Source organism: Pseudonaja textilis, chromosome 7, assembly GCF_049901715.1.
Source record: "Pseudonaja textilis isolate UNSWEBS1 chromosome 7, rPseTex1.2, whole genome shotgun sequence".
In the NCBI taxonomy this organism is placed as follows: Eukaryota; Metazoa; Chordata; class Lepidosauria; order Squamata; family Elapidae; genus Pseudonaja; species Pseudonaja textilis.
In genome coordinates, this window is record NC_141996.1 from 27,588,588 (window position 1) to 27,612,679 (window position 24,092).

Sequence of the window (24,092 nt, forward strand, 5' to 3'; positions counted from 1 at the left end):
AATTGTCCAGATAGGAATAAGCAATTTAGGGGAAATAGATGATTTTTTCAACTCTACATGGTCTGAATCTAATTTGAGTGTCTGAATTTCACTGAGAGCAAAAAGTATTGTGAATTGTGTAGCAAACACAATCATCAACACCAATTCTTTTAATAGACCATAATATAAAATGAAGGATTCCCATTCATCTGCTTGTTTGGTTGTTGGTTATGCTTTTCAAGGAATTAAACCATCTTGCAGACTAGAATTGCCTTTTAGTTGACATTTTTAGTTCTTTTTTTCAAGATAAGTATGAGAGATTCTTAGGAACCCTTCTGTTTAACTGCATTTTGATTTGGTAAAACTTTGAAAAGAACTTTTGTTAGCTACAAATTCTTTCAAAGGTTTTTTGTGTGATGGAAAGGAAAAATTGCACAAATATATATGTATGCTTAATTCTGCTTTCAGTAAATGCAACAGTCCAGTACATTACATCCCTACCCAGTGCAGAATCTTATCCAAAAGCCTAAAAACCAATATATTTCCTCAGAACGAGGAAAAAGGTAGTAATGAGAATGTTATTCCCATGTAATCCATTTCATATATATTACACCATGTGTAATTTTTTGTTCTTTTTTTTGTCTCCTTTTTCTCATGTCATAGGACCTGGTACAGGAATTGCAGGCAATGGATCAATGTGTCTGGCCGTACCACTGTGGCTGTTGGCAGTGTCCGTGTTCTGCCTACTCAGTAAATGTTAATAACAGCTGAAATAAAAACCCAGAAACATCAAGAACAACACATAAAGCAAAAGAAAAAAAATGTCATACAGGAGACAGAGCAAGAGAGAGTGGGGGGAGGGAAAGGACAACTTCTTTCACAACTTTTGTGTGTGCTGCAACACAGGGAAGAAATTTCAGTGAAAGAAGAATCAGCCACATTTATTCTAACAACTGTCAAGCCACTGACCATCCAGGAGTATGGGAGACAGATTATCACATAATGAAGGCTGAATTCTGCTAAGGATGCGGAGATGCTGTAAAAAGAAACAATGAAATTTCACTTTATTATCTCCATTCTCTCATATCATTTTCTCCTCTCTCTTTCCTTATTTCCCTCCCTCCTTCCTTCCTTCCTTTCCTCCCTCCCTCCTTCAAGGAAAGAAATGGCCTTTGCTTTGATGTTGATAGCCATAATCTTTTAATTGGCTTGATAATTTCTTAAACTGATATTTAGCTTTTTCAGATACCTGTAAAGAATGATACAGAGTTCTCTAGCATACTGGTGTCCCATGAAGAAACTCCGCACAGCCCTTACCTCACTTTCTTTCCCTTAGGCTGTCCAATATATTTTGGGTATCTTAGCCCTTCATGCTTTGAGGATGATAAAATTTAGAAATTTTACTCATCTGCCCTCTTGTTCTTGCCAGTCTCCCTGTCTTCTTTTCTCTCTCTCTCTGTCATGTATGTATGAGTGCATGTTTCTGTGTATGTATGTATACATTTCTCTCTCTTCCTCCCTCCCTCCCTTTCTCTCTCTCTCTCTCTCTCCCTCCCTCTCAAAAGCATGCAAAGAAAACAGTCCTTGTGTACATAAATTCATTCCTGTAGATAATGGCTTGCATTGCACATGAGGATGACTGTTTCGCTTGGATGTGAATTCTGGGTGATAAGGAGATACACAATGGTTTTCGCAAAAAAAATTTGTTTTGACTTCTTCCTGCAATCCCAGTTTTAGAATCTAAAATTTAGAGCACATCCTTGGGTTTCTCTCGTTAAATCTGAATAGCAATCAAGTATAATCTGTAAGTTATCCTCATTGCTCTTCAATTTTCCTTTGTCTACCTAGCCATAGATAGGGCCAAAGATTCTGAGCCTCAAGGAGTCTGCAGATTAATTACCCTTGAGCATGTTCAGTCTTCGCTGAACGAGGATCACACAGGAACAATTGTAGCTATAAGAATCCATTGTCCAAATCCATTCCATTAACTGGAGAGAGAGGAAGTTGCAAGATCAGCAAAAGTGGTTCAATCTGTACCCTGCATCAACTACATACAGACTTAAAGAATTGATCTAAATAAATATTTAAAGGGGTTCAGAACTCCCAGGAATCTAGAGAGATATAGACAGGGTAGACAGTACATGTTATCATATATGTTACATACTAGTAGAAGGGCATATATAAGGCCATAGGTTCTGTCATGGGACTGAAAAAAGATGATAAGCAGCAATCATTGGTTGGGGAAGAACATCAAAGTATATCACTTATAGGTTATATCTAATTGTACTTCAAGAAGATATAAATATGGTCCCATTTTGTCCAGCCCATAAATTATATATATTTTGACTGTTTATTGTAAATCCTTGAAACTGATCCTGCAGTCATTTACTGTTGTTTACTTCAGGGCTGTCGAAATCCGGCCCGCAGGCTGGATGCGTCATGTGCTGGCCATGCTCACGCCTGGTTTAGCAAAGGGAGAAAAAGTCCCGATATGTCACATGATGCCACCATAACTATATGAGTTTGACACTCCTGCTTTCCTTGCATTAGAGGCCAACTTTTCTCTGCTTGGACAGGGTCATATCAGATAGTCTCTCTTGCTGAGGGATGGTTTTGAGAACACCTGTTACAGAATGCTCAAAAGAGGAAGAAAAGGGAAAATCCCTGAATGGAAAAATAAATATATTTTTTTGCCATAAAGCTGTTCATCTTGCAACTGTTCTAATGGATTAACCTGTGGCTACAATTATTCTAATTAGGGATCTCTAAAATTCTTGCCTTCTTAAAATCCATCTTTGTAAGTTAATATTCCGGGCCAGCAATCTTTTTTCTACAGATTAAAAAAAAGATCATAGAAAATTTTGTATGCATATTTGCAACATGTCATAATATAGAGAGGCCTTATATGGATTTGCCCAAATTTATGTAATGCTTCAGAAATCTTTTTTAAAAAATGTGAATCACTGTATTTCTTTCCTTGAGAGCTAAATTCCCTAATGCAGAATTTTAAAATATAAAGTTTCTGGAGTAATCTCTTTAAACACCCTACTGCTGTGTATGTGTAACTTTAAGTATCTGTACTTTTTTTTTTTTTTAGAATTTATGTAGGAAGCCAAAAGCTAGCAGAGACTAGTTTTAATCCTACTATGAAGTGTGATGGGAATGGAACATTCAAATTCACTTTTCGAATTGGTGTTGTGATGTTTTTCTCTCCCTTACACTGGTCCTTGTGCCTGGTCAATTTTCATAGGAAAATTATTTTCTTCCTTTAATAAGGTAGTGGGAAAACCTGTCCCAACCTCAGGATGGTGAATTATACTCTACACCAACATACATAACCATCATACAAACAACAAAGAATGCTGATAACTATGCTAAAGTAAATGTAATTTTGCAACAACAATAAAAAAATTAACGTGCCAACATTTTGATTTTACATCATTTAAGAAGCCAGAAAGATTTTAAAAGCCATCTCCTAAATCATGCTAAGGTTAGTTTAAAAAGAAAATCATTGCTAGTTGAATAAGAATCTATTTATATGCTATTTACCTATTTTATAAGAACAGCCTTTTTATACTGTGGTTGACTTTAGTGATTCCTTTCTTTGTCTAGCCAAGTCTCTAAAGGTAGGGAATCTGTTCATTCCTGATGTGAGTTAGAGAGTTGTCTTACAAACCAGGCTTACCCTAGTTTGACTCACTTATTACCTCACATTGGTTTGTTACTGAAAATTGGGTACATATGGATTTAAACAAATCACTTACCTGACATCTGCTTTGCAGAAAGAACAAGCTGAATTAATTAAAGTTGTCCCAAATTTTACTAGTTTTTAAAAGGAATCAGAGAGGCAGCAACTTAAACCCTAATCCTTAACTTAGTTCAGTGAGAAAAGTAAGTATATGCCAAATACATATCTAAAGATAAATGACATAATCATGATATATAATATCAAATCCAGAATTAATGTATCAGGCTTAATGCTAAGTACCCATTTGACTAGCTCCACAAGTGCAATTTGCTATGCAGTCCCAATTTGTACATTAAAAATGATTAGATTTTCCTTTGGGCAACTGTTGGTTCTTTTCTAGGGCTTATCTACATGTAATGAGAAGACATCCTACTGTTTCTCATGGACATATTTTCACAATAGTGTCTCCATCGTGTTCCAAGCTTGCTGCTGTGGCAGGTTGAAGGAAGTCGAAGAGGTCCTGGCATGATAGGTTCCAAAGGTTTTTGCTGGCATTACAATACAGGATCTTTGCAGATAATTATAAGAGATGGCTGATCAGCTGTGTTCCAGTTGATCTGGCAAATCTGTGGGGGCGGGAAGAACTACCCAATCCATCTTGGCTCTGTACTTCCACGGGTTTTCAACTGGAGCTGCTTCACTTGTACACCCTATTTCTTTTGGAGGCAGTTCAGAGGGGGAAATATCAACTTCAGAATGAGTGCAGATCTTCCATGAGTGCAATATTTGCATTGATAATATTGGTGCATGTTGGAGAAAAGCAATTGCAGAATTTGCCTTCCAAGGTATTGGAAAACTTGTATAGCAACGCTTGAAGAATGGTTTATCTGGGTTTTTTTTTAATTGTATACCCCTTTCCTTTTTTTAAAAAAAAATTATAGCCACAGGAATATAGAACTATTTTCCATCATTTTCAGTTCTGGTTAGAAGAAAAGCTCCCTACTCCAATGTGAGCCACCTTTGGCAAGCAAAATAAAATATTTCTGAAACAATGAAATCCAAATTCTGAACTCCACACCACTATACATTAAGGATAGAAGTTGGGATTTCCTGCCACTAGGTGATGTTGGATAGGAAGGAAAAAGACCTCCATGAATCCAACTTCTGCACATTACTTTCTGTGAGAAGAAAATGCTCAGTTGCAGAAAAAGGGAAACTGTGGGAAAGCGCTTTTTATACATTCTTCCCATCCTTGATATGGAAGAAAAGCACCTGTTTGGGGGTGCATTTATGCACATAGCTTCTTCTTTTCTTTTAATGAACACTGCTGCCTCCTTGTTCCATGTCAGTATTGCAGAGCAGTTGTTCTTTGATGAGTTGTTCTCCTTCTGTTTTAGCTATTTCTTTTTGCTGAGTTCTGAAGTTTGGAGGTTACTTTTTCAGTCAAGTAAGCAGACAGACTGATTTCCCAGTGCTATTTCTCAAAAGCTTAGAATTTACTATTGGATAGTTAATATTCTATAAAGGCAGGAAGCAGGAAAGGGAAGGGTATGGGCAAGAGTGAGAGGGAAAAAAGAAGAAACACAACAGAAAAACACACAAAAAAATCCTTCTTAGAAGCTGCCTAATATTGGATAGCTATGCCTAACACCTGTAGTTTGATAAAACACAAATGTATAGAAGAATCCTCCCCATTCCTCCTCCTACATAAGGAATCTTGAAACAGCAAATGAGATGCTTTCTTGGCACTTATAAGAATCTTGGTTTCTTGTTCAATAATGCCATGACCAACAACTTTTCAAATATTTTGAATATCTTTGAAAAGCCTTTCTCAAACCAATTCTTCGGGAAGTATGTTTACTAACATTCCCACTATCTATTAGCTATGGTATCTAGAATTCTGATATTTATCCTATGACTAAGGGACCAATATGCGGAGTTTCAAGGCAGCATCAATGTTTGAATATCACATTACCTGATTGATTGTTCAGTCGATTCCACAGGACCATTAATTCTTCAGCTAACTTTCTCAAAGAGTTCTGGAATGTACATGTAGAAAGGTGATCAAGTAGAAATGACTCTGAATTTGGGCTAAGCCTAACCAAGCAAGCAAGCATTCATTTTTCTGTGATTTGCAAACTCTTAAGAGTTTGTTCATTTGTGCCTTCTGCAGGATGCTAGAATAACTAGAATAAGTATTTTCAGAAACATAATTAACTGTAGCAAGTGGGATTCTAGACCTTAAGGGGTTCTGACAGATTGATTGTGAAAGGGTATAAATTTCAGTTTATTCTCTTTTGTAAACAAAAACAAAAACATACCAACATTTGCAGTTTTTAATAAACAGGAAGAAAGTAATTTCAAGTCTGAAAATAGATTGAAGGTAGAAATACTTCTTCCCAACAGCGTCTTTGTTAAATTAAATATGCATATAACCTCCACATTGGATAAAACTAGGGGATGTAATTTTTAGTGGGAAGATAGACAGAGAAGAGAATTTCTAAGCAACTTTTTTGTCTCTTCTGCAAGTAGTTTCTTTCCTGAAACTTCTTTTCCATACAATCAGAAGTATGTTATACACATGTGACTATTAAATGTACTCCTACATAAGCTTGCTTCAGAAATTTGCCAATATGTTCTGCTTCCAGAACACTTTTTAAGCCGAAACCCATAATTTTGAATAAAATATACAGATGTTTCCAGAAACAAAAGAAAATTGGAAATTTTATTAGGTAAATGAGAAACTCCTACTCTTTTCTGATAACTTCTTCCCACCTTTCACTGGAAGCTTTTCAGCAGCAAAGTGACTGCATTTATATTGTAGTGGATTTTTAGGGAGAGAAAAGCCATTGAAATTCAGATTAAAAGTCCATATCCTGTTTATCTTTTGTGAGTTTCCCTTCATCCATTTGGGTTTCTTTGGAAAGAAGTTTCCTGTGGGGAGGGGGGGGGAAAGGGCTTTGAAGTTTTAAAGATTCATGGATTAAGCACTTTTCTCCCTTTCCATTCTATTTAAGATGTCCTAATAGATGCCAATTCTTTCACACGCAGTTCCAATTCATGAAATAAAATTATTCTTACAAATTCTATATCCTTTTTTATTTTATCTTTTGTGATGATTTTATCTGCTGTGATGATGATAATGGAGAGAGCTTTCACAATGAGAGCTAGGGGAAAGAGAGAGAGAGATTGTGTGTGAGAGAGAGAAAGAGAGAGAAAAAATTCGTGCATTCAGCACTGAGGCCTGGCCTCTATTAACACTGTTGGTTACATTTTCTGTTTATTTGTTCCTGGTAGAGGATTTGCTCCTTCAAATGCCATAGATGTGGCCTTCTGAGGAAGCCTTTATGTAATAAGGCCACAATTAATATTAGTATTTTTCAGGGTATGAGACTTCGTAATTGTATTGTGAAATATATTTCTATGAGGCCATTTTATTATTTTTAAACTGGAGGTAAAATTCATTTCCAACTCAAAACTTAAGTGTGTACATAGGCTTTCAGCTCTGTTTCCTATGGCTATGAACCTGTACTCTTATTAGGCTGCAAATACAGCTGAATTAAATGTATCATATTTAAAAGCATAGATTGTATGTCCATAATTGGCACTGTATTTACTTGAAAGGAGAATAGATTTCCACCTCCACCAGCCAAATAATTTGTAATGACACAGTCAACTTACATTAGCAGAGAAATTCAGACATATAAATTTTCTTTCTAATTTCCTTGGAGGTGGGATATCATCTTTAATTCAGAACTGTCTTCCTTTATGGTAAATAATAGTTGCTTAAAAGTGAGAGATCCAGTAATATTCATTAGGGTAATTACATATTCTGCAAATAAGTGCAGAAGCTTGACGGGGAGCCCACACTCTACTCTTAATAAACTCAATAATACAATGCTAACTTATCCTGGCAGATAAATTGGTAATTTAAGGAAAGTGCTGGTGAATCCAGGAGAAAAGAAATTATTTGTGGAAAAAAGAAAGAAATATTGGTAGGAAGATTTGAGTGAAGAAAAATATGTTGTGATAAATTTGTTGCTTCAAAATTGACTATCCTAAGTGTCAAAGGTAAACTTCAAGAATCACTGAATCATTTATGGTTCAATCAAATATGGATGGTATAGCATAACCACTAAGGTATCGCTGGAAATGTGTGGATGTGTTACTGAAAACTGTTGCAAACAAACACTAAGACTTGTTCCCATATGTGATCTGGGACTGACAATGGCTTCTATAATAAATTATGCTCCTGTTCTGAGTAGTTGCATCTCCCATCATTTGGCAAATACTTGTAGAATGTGAGCATGGTCTTGCATTGAAGCATTTGGAAAGGAGTTAAGATTGTCTCCCTGTATTGTCTCTGTTACTTGCCTTGTTTTTTGTCAATGCCATATCTGTCACTTAGCTTTGCTGTGGTAGATCCATTTGAAAATGTTGGTCTGAATGCACTGGTTTACTATATTATTATTATTTAGTTTTCCTGATAAACATTGTACTATTGGCTGCATTTTCTCTTTTTTTAGAAAAAAGAAGACTAAACACATGCTTTTTAAAGTATAGTTGTAAAATAACAAAATAGCAACAGGGTATTTCTTAAGCAGAATAAGGTGAACTGAAACAAGAAATAGGAGAAAACTTCAAAATGAAGCAGAGGAATATAAATCATATTCCTAAATATTTTGTTGCTGACTCATGACAAGACTTTAGTCAATATTTCTATTTAATGGCCAAGCTTCTTTCTGTGTAATGGGGATGTACACTGAAGCACTTTACAGAAAAAAATGCATGCAAATTACAGTTTTGTAAAGTTTTTAGAAATCTATCAGTAAGATGTCCATGGATGGTATTTGATTTGAAAGAATAATAATTATTCAGTTTGGGCTATTCATTAGATAGTCAGGTGTAGTCTTTGTGCTTCCTGAAAGATTCTGTACACTCTTAGGTCTTACTGGCTCCTGACAACTTTTGCTTATTGTTGATGTCAAGAGGGTTTGGAGAGAGTCAAGAAGAGTGAGTAAATGTACAATGATACTTCAATGACACATTTGTGTGAAGATGTTTATATAATCTATTTGTACTCTTCCTCTTTATGCTGACCCTGTCTCTCTTTTCCCTGCACTGCTCTAAAAAGCTACAGCTTCTGACCATGTCTAGGTGGTGATTCAGAAGAGGATATTGGTTCCTTGAGACTGTAGGTGTAATTGTGTTTGATTGATGGAAGTTTAACATTTAGTGTCATATAAGCAAAATACAAAAATGTATTTCTTCTACCAGTTTGTAAATATATGAAAGTGAAATGAAGTGTCCAATTATCTCTGCATACACAAAAAAAGAAACTTAGATACAAAAAAGATATTAGCAAATGTCTAACAATCCCCATCCACCCTAAAAAATAAAGAATATATACTCTGTGACTTAAGGCATGAGAAGAAACAGACTATTCTCAGAGTACTTCTCAGAATATCCAGACAGCAGGGAAACGGTCATCTTGAACAATATGAACTACAACCATTATCAGAGTATATCAGTTTGCATGTCTTACAGTGTGGCAAACCTGCCTGTAAAGTTCTAAGATGGTAGATCTGAGACTCATTGACATTCTGGCAGAGATGGATTGTTTTCCAGTAACAAATTTTCGGTTCTCAGATCTTAAATCAGAAAACTTCCCCCAACAAGATGAGCACATATTTGTTCCAATTGAACAGTGATATTTTTAAATCCAAGGATATAACCCTGATTGCAGAAAAACCTACTGGGAATTTAGTCAGTGGAGAAGTGTTAAGATTTTCTGCCTAACTATCCAAACAAATTAACTTTATTTATAGAATTTTGAAGTGATAACAATATTTACCATGTGTGGGATCACTTCAAAATTCTATACATAAAATTTGATGTCACATCTATTTTCTTTTCCCAACCAATTAATGTACATTTAATAAAGAGGGCAGAGATAGACTTAGCTGTCCTTTGCTTACTTTTGTTCACTCCTAAAAAAGCTTCATACATTGCAGACTGTAATTCCTTTGAACCTTTTTGGGAAGAGCCTATGTGAATGGAAAGGAAGCTGCTTGTTCTACAGCAAAGCAAAATGCTCATACATTTTAATGAGGGACAACTTTCAGAACATTTCAGGTTATAACAAAGAACAGTCAGATGTCCATGCTGACGTATTCAGTACAGTAGATACTTTCAGGCTCTCTTTGGAGAGACAAATTTGTTCAGAAATAGACAAAATAGGTAAAAAAGATTTTACAGATACATACATACACACACACACGCACACACACACACACAGATCAAAACAGTAAGAGAGAAAGACATTTATGTTGTTTACACAATGTAGTCTCTTTATGAGTATTTTTCATTCCTTCTTGCAAATGAAAATATACATACTACAAAAAGGCTACCTTTTGTGTATTCTTAAGAAGCCAAGTTTATTAAGTCATAAAGTAATCCTTTGTCCTAAAATGCTTAGTTATTGCTGTGGATGTTGATCTTAACAAATAAAACAGAATCTAAAAAAAAAATCTTCCGCTCTTTCTCCAATTTTGAGAAATATTACCCAGTGCTGGAAGACAAGATAAATCTCACATTACACATTAAATCTCAGAATAACTTTAAGCCTGCTAAAAGCAAGGTTCCTTACCTATCAACTAAAAGAGTTTAAAATGAAGTACCTAACAACAAAGAATATATTTTCTTAATGTCATCAGCTGGGTGGTGTAACATACTTCAAGTATTATGAAGAGATTTTTCACAAGAGAGCTAAAAATGGGTGTTTCTCTCTCCATTTGTGAATTTGGGTGGCATGACAGCTATTATCACAATGCAATTTTGAATTTAAATAGTAGCTCCTGGAAATGCAATTAAATAAATCTCTTATGGAATTTTCTGTATCATATTATTGCAATTTGTATAATGCCCACTCAATGCATGCCAGGAACTAGATGTGTTATCCCAAATTCTGGAGAAAGAGATAGATTTTTAAAAATGTAATTTAATAAAATATATGCAGAAATTCAGTTTGAAGACATCATCAATTTGTTGCAAAAATGCAAAATACTGTTTTGTTTAATATCCCTACTTAAAGTGATTTAAGTGAGAATTAATTGGTTTACATGTAGAAGTATATGTTTCTTTAATTCCTAGCGTGTCAATGGATTCTATTGGAGCCAAACTAACCAATTTTCACTCCTACTGAAGCTGAAATTCAAGAGTTTATGGCTATAGAAAAGAAATGAATGTACAGATAAATTAAATAATAAATAAAGAACAAATATCAAATAGGTTTCAGTGGATATAATGGCAACTACTTCAGCCTAGATTCAATCCTATACATAATATAACAATACACAAGGAAAATCATATATCTACCATGCATTGAATGGGCATCTAAATTTAAAAAAATATTTTCTGTCTCTAAAGTTCTTTCATATGCTTTCCCATATCGGTCTCTACCCATCTGAGAGACATTTTCAAAAATAAGGTGCATATAAACTGCATCATATAGAATGTTGCATGTTTTCTTAAAAAGTTGACCACACCCTAAATATATTCCCTTTCTCCATCTTTCTGATGACACACACAACCTAACATTCTGTAAAACAATTTTGTATAAGAATTATAAGGTTTGTGGTTTTGCGATGAGATTCTGCTGACAAGAAAAAGAGTTGTACAGAAGAAGATAGGGAGAGAACCTTCCTATTTCTCCAACTACAGCCATTCGTTCCCCCATGTTGTTTTTGGCAATATTATACAAGCTCTTCTTCCTGGCATGCAGGGTGGTTCGAATTCTCCTCATTAATAGTGTTATATACACATAAATAAATATCTATATCTTTATATTTTTCCCCACACCATAGACATAATCTAATTTCTCTTTAATAAAACAAGAACATAGCCATTCTATTTTTTCCTGTTAATTTTTCAAAAACTAGCTCTGTGAAAGAAAAATTTAAAGCTCCAAGTGTGTCTTTGTACAGTGTATGTGTGCATGTGTGTGTGTGTGCATGTATGCATCTGTGTATGTAAAAACAGATAAAATTATTTTATTTTATTTTATTGGTCCATTTAACTTCTGTTTTTGTATCTTTTGACATCTGCTTTGTTCTTCTGGAGTCTGAAAAGGAAAAACGCACACACAAACAAAAACCCCACAAAGACAAAAATGAAATAAACATGGAAAGGAGGAGCTGAGTCTTTATTTCTTGTCCTGTTTACATCCCTGGGTACCATCACAAAATGTAATGACAGACCATTGTAAAGGAGAATGGAGGGAGACTGCATATTATTGTCCATGATTTATTTAAGTCCCATCTCTAAATTCACTCCTGTTTGAAAGAAGAAATAACAACCCCCTGCTATTATCTAATTATTATGAAGTTAACAAAAAAGAACAGGGTTTTGCAGATCTTTGAAGCAGGGGTGGGATTCAAATTTTTTAACAACCAGTTCTGTGGGCGTGGCTTAGGTGTTGGCCATGGCTTGGTGATCATGTGATTGGGTGGACATGGCTTGGTGGTCATGTGACTGGCTGGATGTGGCCAACTCAATATCACTCACATCGAGGCATGCATCTCCTCTCCTGGCCTCTCATGACTGTGGGGATGCTGCAAAAGTCGTAAGTGTGAAAAGTGGTTATAAGTCACTTTTTTCAGTGCCATTGTAACTTTGAATGGTCACTCCACACAAGCAAAGTACCAGCAAAGGAGGGAGAAAAAATTCCAGAGAAGTTCCAGAGACAGGATGTCTAGTCCTGCCAAGAATGTAATAAGGGTTAATGGAAAGGCAGTTTCTGTAAGCAACACCAGAATGTTTCCTTCCTGCCTTCCTTACAGAATTAGGCCAGTAATTTCTTCTAACAACTGGTTCTCTGAACTGCTTAGAATGTTAACAACCAGTTATAGCAAATAGGTGCAAACTGGTAGAATCCCACCCCTGCTTTGAAGGCCTGCCTTAAGTAAACTCATAGCCACTTCATGTAGCACTCTGGTCTTCTCACTTGTAAAAGTGAATCAACAGCATTGTTTTGGTTCAGTTGCTCCAACTATCTCAATTGTTGCAATAATTTGAAGATGGCTCTGAGCCTGTTGAGAAATCTCTCCTGGTTTTTTTTTTCTCCAAGTGATGTAACAGACCTAACGTGTCAAGATGATCTTATGACTTCTGTACCACAAGAAAAACCAAGTTGCCATACTGGCATAAAACAAAATGTCAATGCTGAGATTAAACATGAATGAGTTATATGAGACTGGTCTCTTCACAAACTATGCTACTCTGGATACAATACATGGGTCATTTATATGACCCAAACGTGCACGTTCTACAGAGTTACCATTTTTGACCTTAATACCCATTATTCTCTGAATACTAGAAACAAGAAGAAAACTTCTAGTTCATCTAGTTTTAGGGTCAAGGGGTAGGTATACTTCCTCTACTATGTTTGTATAAAAGCAGTAAAGCAGTATAACAATTAAATTTCCTTTATAAAAGAAATTGATATGAGTAGATTGAAAAACCTTGAGAAATAGTAGGTCTATATACAGGTATTCCTCAATTTATGACCAGTCATTAAAAGCTATTCAAAGTTATGACAGACCTTCCTAGGGCTACTTATGATCCGTTTTCAAAGTCACAATGGCTGTACATACCCATGGTCACATGATCATATTTTGGGCGCTTGGCAACCAACTTGCCTTTACATCAGTTTGCAGTGGTCTCCAGTCACATGACTATGATTTGTGGCATTTTTTACCAGTTTCCAACATTTACTGGCAGAAACTGCCCATTGGGAAAAAATGGATTTATTTAATGATTGCAATATTTGCTTAATTATCACAGTGTTCCCTCAATGACTACAATGTTGTCTTAACAACCATTACAGAAAACATCAAAGAATGAATCTTTATGTGATGCTTTGACTTACAACGGTAACAACTTATGACTGTAATCCTGGGCTCAATTATAGTTGTAAATCAAGGACTATTTGATGCAAGTATAGATATAAGGACTGGGGGAAATCTGTAAATGGAATATTTTATGCAAGTATAGATATAACAACTGGGGAAAATCTGTTTTTAAGTCAATTAAAACTCCTGCATTAATGACTGCAGGGAACTTTCTGTTTCTTATTCATGTCCTTTCCCTATATCCTTCTTTGTCATTTCAGTTTTATCTTTTGCTTCTTTTTATACTTACTTTCTTTAACTTCTAACACTTTCTCTTTTTTACACTTTCTATTCTTAACCATAATAGAAGAATTGGTCTCCCACCATTATCAGAATTCCATCCCTATTTTCTTCCATTTTCTCTATATTTAATTATTGGGTTTTTATCTCTTAAATCTTTTAAGATATCTGCCCATCTGCCCATATATCATAAACATCATGCTAGGAAAACAAAGATATAAATTAATAGGGAAATTTCAAGAAGATGGACTTTAATATATTTGCAGGATTAATAAAGAACTATATGAAATCATAAAACCAGCATTGGGTTTCACTGACAAGTCCATAAATCATTCTTTTAAGAGTTAATCCTCCTGCAACTACACTTTATGAGATTGATTTAGCTAAAGTTCCTGCTTTAGAGCTAATTTTTTAAAAATAACCAAGTAATCAAAATACAAACATACATTTTATAAATGATGTGTTCTTTAACCAAATTTGTGTGCAGTTATAGCTCCACCTGAACCAAAACACCTGGTACTGTTATTTCACATCTTGATGATCACTCAGCTGGACTACTGCAAGTTATTCTACATTGGCTGCAGGGTGGGATCTGACCGGTGTAACTACCAGTTCGGTGATTTTGAGATTTGCAATTTGCTGAGCGCGCGTGTGGAACGGCGTCAGCTATGCTATACCATGCAGGGGTGCGCTGTGTTTCAAAGAGCACTATTTTCCTGCTTTTTCAACCGCAGCTGTGCCGTGCAGGAAATAAAGGTTAAGTAAGAACCCAGGCAAGCCAAAACAGCAGCAGACATAGAACCGGTTCTATGTCTGCTGCTCTTCAGAGCTACCAGTTCTACAGAGCTGGACAGAACAGTAGAATCCCATCCTTGACTGGCCACCTTTGAAAATGACTTGGAAACCACAGCCAGTACAAAATGCAATGACCAAGAAATTGAATAACTCAAGTTTTATTTGCTGTACTGGTTACCCTAGACTTCTGGGTCAGTCATAGTGCTAGTGATTACACTGGATGCTACTGAGCACTTATAACTCTTCAGAAAGTATACTTCTGCATCATTACCTATAGTACTACAACATTACATGTTCTGAACATGCTGGTTTGAATAACAAGAGTCACAATCCCAATTACATCTGGCAAACTCCACATGCTACATAGAGAGGCATTGGAATTCTGAAATAGAATCAAAATCAGAGGAATGGAGGAATTCTAGGATATTACAGAATTAGGCAGAAAAACATTCAGAAAATCTTGTTTAATAAAGAAAGAGGTCTGTGCCAGTGAAGGCTTTGTACTACTTCTTAGAAAACTCACATACACCATATATAGGCTATATAGAATCAGTCTGAAAGGATAGATGAGCCATGCAGGATAGATCAGCCAATGAGCCACATAGTGATCTCAATAATTCAGTAGTTTAGTAATGACAAAAGAGCTTCCTCTTGTTTGAGGTTTTGATGGAAGAGGTGTAAGCTTGGCGTAATCTACATCAATGTTTATCAATCTTGGCAACTTTAAGATGGATGACTGGAAATTCTGGGAATTGAAGTACATATGTCTTAAAACTGCCAAAGTTAAGAAACACTGATCTAGATGATCTGGATATATTGTAGTATGCTTTTTATGGTAGTCCACAGATTGTGATCCGAAACAGTCAGAAAAATAAAAACAGAACTTTAGGTTCCAATGTATAGGCAAGCAGACAAATTATCCTGAGTACGCATCATATTCACAAATTTTGACCCCTACATTGATTTATCATTTTAATCTCATGTAGTATCACCTCTCCCATTCCTGAACATGATTATCTATGAATGAAGAGAGGCACAAGAAGTGCTATTTTCCTCTTTTTAAACAAAATAATAATACAAGTATGATTGTTGTGAAATATGGATTATTCATGACTAAATAGGACTTTGTTTTCTTTTAGTTTATTCTCTGTTAAATTACATCCTTCCCCTCATAAAATCTCTATTCATTTTTCTTTCTCGTTTTCTTTTCTTTCCTTTCTCATTGCATCTCTCATTCTTCTTTCTTGTCCACTTTTTTCTTTGTTTCAACAAAGTAGTAGCAGTTGCATGTGAGAGAAAAAAATGGTTGTAAATATAGATAGGGGAACCATTAATATAATTAATATTATATGATTCTTATGTAAAATTATTTTACAGGCAATTCACATTAATAATTATTGTGTGTATATATGCACAGGTATTTCCAAATTTACAACAGTTTATTTAGTGACCGTTCAAAGTTACAACGGCATCCCTATGGTCATGTGATTTACATTTGGATGCTTGACAACTGCTTCATATTTATGATGGCTGCAGTGTCCTTGGGGCATGTGATCACCTTTTGTGACCCTCTGACAAGCAAAGTCAATATGAAAGCCAGATTAGTAACTTAGCAACAGTGTTACTAATTTAACAACTGTGGTGATTCACTCAACAAATGTGGCAAGAAAAGTTGTAAAATGGAGCAAAATTCACTTAACAAATTTCTCACACAGCAACATAAATTTTGGGCTCAATTTGAGGTAATACATTGAAGACCACCTGTACTTTAGGCCAGGGGTGGGATTCAATTTTTTTACAACCAGTTCTGTGGGCATGGCTTGGTGGGCATGGCAGGCGAAGGATACTGTAAAATCTCCAGTCAGAGGTGGTTTTTGCCGGTTGTCCAAACTACTCAAAATTTCCACTACCGGTTCTCCAAAACTGGTCAGAATCTGCTGGATACCACCTCTGCTTTAGGCATAAAAATAAGAAATGTATCACCTGTACATATTTATGGACAGGAAGGAATCTTTGTAGTTGAGTTGCAGGAATGGAGAAAGAACATCACACAAGATGTGTGTCTGTGTATCTGTGTGTGTGTGTTTATAATTAATTTCAGTCTCTTATTTGAGAGGGGATAACATTGCAGGAAATTTTCCCAATTAACACCTAAATTTTGACAAAATCACTGCCCAAACTATAACTTACATCACTATTGTGTGTTGCATGAACAAAGCAACCAAGCATTGCTTTGGGCTAGAACAGGGGTGTCAAACTTGCAGCCTGTGGACCGGATGTATCATGCGCTGGCCACCCCTCACCCCCAGGTTAGCAAAGGGGAAAAAACTCATGATATGTCACATGATGATGCAAGTTTAACACCCCTGGGCTAGAGCAAGAGAAGAGCAGCTTTTTATAGTAAAAAAAGCCATACTTTCTTTAATTTTCTTCAATCTATTTAATCTGTTCTTAATGTTGCCTTTTCGTTTTGGTTTGTTGTACTTTCATGGAACTGGGTAAAATAGCCTGTTAAGCCTTGCAGAAGCTTAAACCTTTCTATTCTTTACTGATATAAAAAAAAATAGAAAAATAGCATGCTGGTGAAAATCAGCAATTTTACAGTTGAATTTCAATGACCAAATCTATCGCCTTTTCATTGTATGTACTTAATGTTGTTATGTGACAGTACACATATTTTATTTTATTTGTATTTATTTATTTACTTACTTTATGAGATTTATATAACTACCCATCTCACAAACATGATTCTAGGAAGTGTGCAATAAATTGCCAGTGAAAACAAAAGAACAGTTAAAACTAGTTAGACCCAAGTACAAATAAAAATAAAATAAAATAATGGAAAGCATATGGGAAAGCATTGTGAAGTAGTCTTTTCACCACTCATGAAGTGATATTTTCCACACAATACCATTCATAATTTGGTAGTCCAATGATAATACAAACAGAGGGAAATTTATTCATTTCTAATTGGTCTATTGAGAACTACAGTTCAAGATCATTCTTTGACATACCTTTCTGCCCATATTATAAATCTTCCTCTGCTTTTACAAATCTGCTCCAGAGATGGTATTCAGTAGGTTCTGACCAGTTCTGGAGAATCGGTAGTGGAAATTTCGAATAGTTCAGAGAACCGGCAAATACCACCCCTGACTGGCCATGCCCACATCTATTCTAATATTTAGTATTTATTTGATTTGTCAATCGCTTACAAGATACAGGTATAAGAATAAATATAGTTTTGAATACATGAGATAGATACTTATAAGAAAAATAAAAAACAATAGGACAGGGATGGTAGGCACGATTGGTGCGCTTATGCACGTCCTCTACAGGCCTCTTAGGAAAGGGGTGAGGTCAATAGTAGACAGTCTAAGGTTAAAGTTTTTGGGGTTTGGGGAAGAAACCACAGAGTCAGGTAGAGTATTCCAGACATTGACCACTCTGTTGCTGAAGTCGTATTTCCTGCAATCAAGTTTGGTGCGATTAACCTTGAGTTTGTATCTATTGTTTGCTCTTGTGTTGTTATGGTTGAAGCTGAAGTATTCATTGACAGGTAGGACGTTGCAATGTATGATTTTATATACTAAGATCGAACCGAAGGTATACACACAAACACACACACAACCGACTTGTTTTATTTTTCTAGGTCCAAAAAGAAATTACCATTTTCAGGAGGAGAAGAATGAACATTTTGTTTATGTGATTGCCATAATTATATATTGTGACAATTTAATGGCACTATTCTGAGCTACAGTGCTAAATTAATTAATTTAATCACAATTTATCCAATGTCCTTTCCAATCTAAATCCTAAGTCAAAAGCTATTCAGCTATCCTTTAGGCATACTTCTTGTATTGAGAAGGGTTTGGTGGACAAGGATATCAATCAGTGGTGGGATTCAAAAAAATTTACTACCGGTTCTGTGGGCGTGGCATGGCATGGCATGGCTTGGTGGATGTGGCTGTGAAAGGATACTACAAAATCCCCATTCTCTCTCCACCCCACTAACCTGCTTTCCAGCTCTGTTCTCCTGTGCAAAGAAGACCCAGCTGATCAGCTGGGACTTGGGAGGCAGAGAATAGAGGGGGTGAGGGCAACCAAAGGTGGCATTTGCTGGTTCTCCAAACTACTCAAAATATCCACTACCGGTTCTCTGAACTACTCAAAATATCTGCTACCAGTACTCAGAATTACTCAAAACTTCCACTACCGGTTCTCCAGAACTGGTCAGGACCTGCTGAACACCACCTCTGATATCAATGCAAATGACCTAAACATAGATATATTTTAGGCTGTAGTCTTAAACTGTGGGACTTAGTCTCCTTAAAATGAATGTGATTTACACAATTTCCTCTGTAAAAAATATCTTCCAGATTCTCTGAATGCTATCAGGTTCAGTCCTGTTGACCTACTAGATAAAACTACAATGTTAAATTAAATTAGGTGTTATATTTATGTCCCACTTCCTTTTAGGAGATTAAGGAGCACTGTCTCACTCCCCACCACCACTTACCTGTGAGGTATATTTTGGTGAAAGAGAGAGATTGGTCCAAAGTCACCAACTGAATTTCCATTGCTAATGGTAGACATGACACTGAGTTTCATCAATCCAGCACATTAAACATCATAATATACTAACTTGTGTAGTATCCCACAGTCCGAACCCATTTCAATCATATTACTTTTCAAAATACAGATACTGAACATTCATTGCACCTTTATGGTGTTTAGCATCTGTATGAAGCCACTATAAATGTTCAGCAAGAATTTTATATTCAAGATGTCATCGGAGTTAAAGGGAAGCATGCAGATGCTGGATCAACATCTGCAAGCAGTAACAACTTAGGTGAGGGTGAATAAGACTGAAATGCCCTCAAGATAGAAGTATTTGAATGTTAAGAGTCTGGATCGGAGTACTGAATACTGTGCAAGAATATTTCTTTATCCTACTTTGGCAATCTGGAAGCACATAGAGTTATTGATGTAGATACAGATTTATTTACAATAATTCTTCAACAGAAGTGCATAGGCTATTGTGACTTTTGCTTTGGCAATTTCTTATCTGAATCACTACAAAGTGCTTTTGCATACTTCTGCTCTTGAAGAGAATCCAGAATCAGAAACACACAAACACACACAATGCTGCCATGAAACCAAACAGAATAGCTTTCATATAATAGTGATATTTCATTAGTTGCACATTCATTTCTGAGAGATGAATTCAATAAGCTAGTGTTAATTTACAAAGCAAAGCTGTAAATAGTTTTGGACCTAGCACCTGACCTCTACTTATTTGGGGGGGGGTTGTTTGTGGGGGAGCTACTGCCTCCAAGTCATTGTTGAATCCTGGTGATTGCCTGAAGTGGTGCCTGCAGTTTTCTTGACAAGATTTCAGAAGGTTTGCCATTGCCTGCTTTCCAGTGCTGAGGTAGTGGGAGTGTGGCCCAAGTTCACTCCAGTAGCTTTCTATGTTTGGACTACAACTTATGATCTCTAGCCTGGAACTTTAATGACTATACCAAATTAGCTGTCATGCCTTTGAGTCAGTATTGATTTTTGGTGACTGTGTTGACTTGTCCCTGCAATTTACAAGGGTTTTTTTTTTTTTGGGGGGGGTGATTTATCATTTTCTTCCAAGGAATGAGAGTCACTGGTAGTGGCCTAAGATCATCCAATTAGTTTTGGTCTAAGGTGGGATTAGAATTTATGATCTCCCAAATTCTAGCCTGATGCCTTAACTTCTACACCAAACTGGCTCTTTGACCAGGGCCATCTATAACTAATAACTCTCAGACTAAAATAAAAAAGTGATCCATTATAAATGAGTGTATGTCACTGATCAATGTTCATTATATTAAAATATAATATAAGATCTCTTATATTCTAAAGCAGGGGTCTCCAACCTTGGCCACTTTAAGCTGGCTGAGGAACTCTGGGAGTTGAAGTCCACAAGTCTTAAAGTGGCCAAGGTTGGAAACCCCTGTTCTAAGGCATGTATACCTGCTACAGTATTCTCATTGTGACATCCCATGCTTTGTAAACTATATATCTTCAATAGATGGTTTAACAGACCCATAGATTGTAAAATGTTTGCAAGTGAAAGATGTGAAACAACACAAACAAGATATGAAAATGTGCAAATATATTTCTCCAGAAAAGTTTTCAAGTCTGTGATGCTTTCAAAATTAAGTTACCTTGTCCAAGTCCAACATCTAGAATAAGATTTTGTTGTTATATTCCATATCTCTTCTGCTAGAATACTTTCAGAATGATCATTAAAATGTTTTCAAATCTCAAGCAAGTTTTATTGCAGTTTTGTAAGTTCCTTGTATTTTATCTTAATTTTTATATAAATGAATAATATATATGGAGCTATGTGCACTGTATTCAATGTCTCCAGATTTGTCCTTTTTACCAGTCAGGCTGGATTATGTAATAAAAGTTCAAATAAGTTCAACTGCACAATGACAAGATGTATTTGCTTTCTTTTGTACAGAAAACAGTAACACTCTCTGAATTTTATTTACAGTCAAAATTATGTCACAGCTCAAACATCCAGTATCTTAATAAAATTTAGAATGGAACAGATAACTTATTACTATGCTTACTACTATTTTTAGGAAACAACATTCATCTGTGCCTCGTATCCACATTAATTTCATCTGCTGAATGTATATAGTGCATGAATAAGGTCCTGGCAATCATCTTGATCAGGATTTGATCATGGGAAAACAAAATAGTTCTTTCTGAAACTCTCTGAAAGACTGTCATGCAAAAGACAAGCCAGAAATGTTAAGAGCTGTTCAAGAAGACAGGGCAAAGAAATAAAGGGTTTAAGTTATAAGCAGGTAGATTCTCTGGGACACTAGGAAATGTTTAACAATAGACAGAATGCCTTGAGAAGTTGTTGACTCTCTTTTAACGGGGATATTTAAAAACAAAATGATGGTCCTATTGTCAGGTGGTAATAGATTACCAAATTTTGGAGAAAACATTGGACTTCAAGAACCTTTTTCATCCTTACAATGTCTTCTATGATTGCATAATTCTATTTTTAAATTAACAGAACCCCTTATCTTGTCCCATATCTGTATTTGGAAGAGAAGGGAACGTTTTTATTTTTAATAATGTTAAAGTAATTAAAAATAAAATTATTTTACATAACATCTACAATTTGCACTATTTTCTGTGAAATGGGTATTTTGGAGATTGCAATTTATATTTCATAAATTTTCAAATTAAAATGACATTTGAGTGCCATACTTAAAGTTTTCCACACAAAGGGAGGATACTATGTTCCTGCCGCAATTAATTTTTTTCTGGCCAAGTTGCTAGCACAGCTTCTTTATGGGATCTTGCTTAGACCCTCAGCTTCGTGTTTCACACCATTGGAAAAAGTTTCATCCAAATTTATTAGAGCAATTCTCCAGATCCCGAGTTGTGTGTCAAATGCACTTCTGCGCCTGGAGACAGGATTGACAAAAGTTGAACCAAGAATCTGTATAGTGTCTTTAAACCTCTGGTTAAAGTTTAACTTCTTTCCACAAGACCTTGCTCCATTAATCCTCCAAGAAATCCTCCAATTTTCCTCAGCAGGGATCAAGGCTATCGAGTCCAACTTTGCCAAACTAGGCTTCTCCCCAGCCTCAAAGTCAAGTTGGACTATGACCAAGCAAAACAAACCTTGCGACAAAGGGCAGAGGACATCGAAAGGCAAACCGACTTAGGGAAAGCTCCATTGTTTTTGGCTCCAGATGCCATTAGACATGTTGTTACTCCTGCCAACTATCTTAGCCAGTTAGAATGGGCAAACCATCAGAAAGCATTGCCGCTCACACCGTGCCATGCATCGGTGGTCCTGTACAGCAAATATAAAAAGATACCATTGACTGGAAAACTCTGTTCCTATGGCTCAGGAGAGGTGGAGACTGTTTGTCAGATACTCCGATGTTCCTTTTACAGAGAGATTAGAAAAAAAACCATATCCTTCCAATACTTGGAAGGTAAGGATCCTGACCGTTCTGACACTCCTTTTCTCCAGTGACTGCTTAAGGATGAACAGTCCATAATTACAGTGCAGGTGGTTAGATTCTGTGCAGCAGCACTGGGGATTCGTGGAAAACGGGTGTCTAATCCACCGTAGCTATTTTATACAACAAATGTAGCAAGCTATTTGCACGGCTTATTCCTTTCCCTTTTTGGTATTAAACTGACTACAGGTCAGAGTTTATGAATTGTAATTTTAGTATAGTTAGACCACGTGTAATTGACAGACTGGATTTATCATAGACTGTCATTTATTATTTTATTATAGAATTTTTAATTGTATATTTGCTGAGTGTTTTTATTTGTTCTTGTGTCTGGTCTATGACTGTAATAAACTGAATTGTAATATGTGTAGACAGTTTTCAGTAGTCATAACAAGAAGGCCAGACTAAGAAGACCAAGGGATCACATTTAGTCCCAACTAAAAGAGTGTCCTGTTTAAAAAAATCCTGTCAATATGCTTCAAACAGGGCCTTACACATGTGTTTCCTTCCAAAGTCCAGACAATTTTTTCTCCTGATATCATCTTTTTGATGTTTCAGTTATGGAGCTTATCAGTTTATCTCCTATCATATCAAATGTGGTGTTTGTATAATGCAATTACTTTGGATCATGAGGGCTATTGTTTCCAGCATTATTGAGAAAGAGACCTATTAAAAGGCTGGGAAACAATCTGGTCACATTAATCAGACCAATAAAAGGCCACTACCTGGAGCATTTATGATCATTTAAAGAGCTCTTTTTTTTTCCCAGCAATACAATTAAACTGCTCTCCAGCTAATAAAAAGAATGGCAGACACCAGATAGAAAAAACATGCTTGAGGCTGTTAGATTTCATCAGATAAGAAAAGCTGGTCCTGCTGCATGTTCAATAATGAATTCTGACAATAAATGTTAGATTTTGTAAAAGATTCTTGAGAACTGATGGGCCTCAGCTAGATAGCTGCTACTTGAAAATAAGGATATATTTTTGAGTTTACAATTTACCAGAAAAAGTTTTTTTTTTCTTTTCTTTTTGAACATTTCCCCAAAGCTTGATTTTGATTAGTGTTGGTGACACATTTACAGTGAAGATAGCAAAGCTTTAATAGAAGATATTCTACCATGATGTTAAAGGTCTTAATTCACTGGAAATGTTTTCAACAGCTAGACTAAGATTTTAAACTGTAGGGGCCAATGTGTCTAAATCATTGTGTTTTTCAAAGCAGTTCACGTTTCGGTTCCTGATGAAAGTTTTCCATTTTTCATTCTTGTAACACAACATCCTTCCAGTGGAGGGCAATGTATACCTTCAAGAATATATGTAAAGTTACCTTTAGATTTGTGTGTAATTCCTGCATTCTACCCTGCAGAATTTTTGCTTTTTTCCCCCCAGCTTTTAAAAACTTTCC

The 24,092-nt window shown here is 35.8% G+C and overlaps 1 protein-coding gene across 2 annotated transcripts in view; it reads left to right on the forward strand.

Moving 5' to 3' along the window:
- Positions 1–8,992, forward strand: part of LSAMP (limbic system associated membrane protein) — a 507,719-nt gene extending 498,727 nt beyond the window's left edge. For both annotated transcript variants that reach the window (XM_087937274.1, XM_087937275.1), the window contains one exon: positions 643–8,992. In XM_087937274.1, the coding sequence (XP_087793400.1) occupies positions 643–740 (98 nt within the window). In that variant the 3' untranslated portion in view covers positions 741–8,992. The remainder of the gene's footprint in view (positions 1–642) is intronic.
- The last annotated feature ends 15,100 nt before the right edge of the window (positions 8,993–24,092 follow it).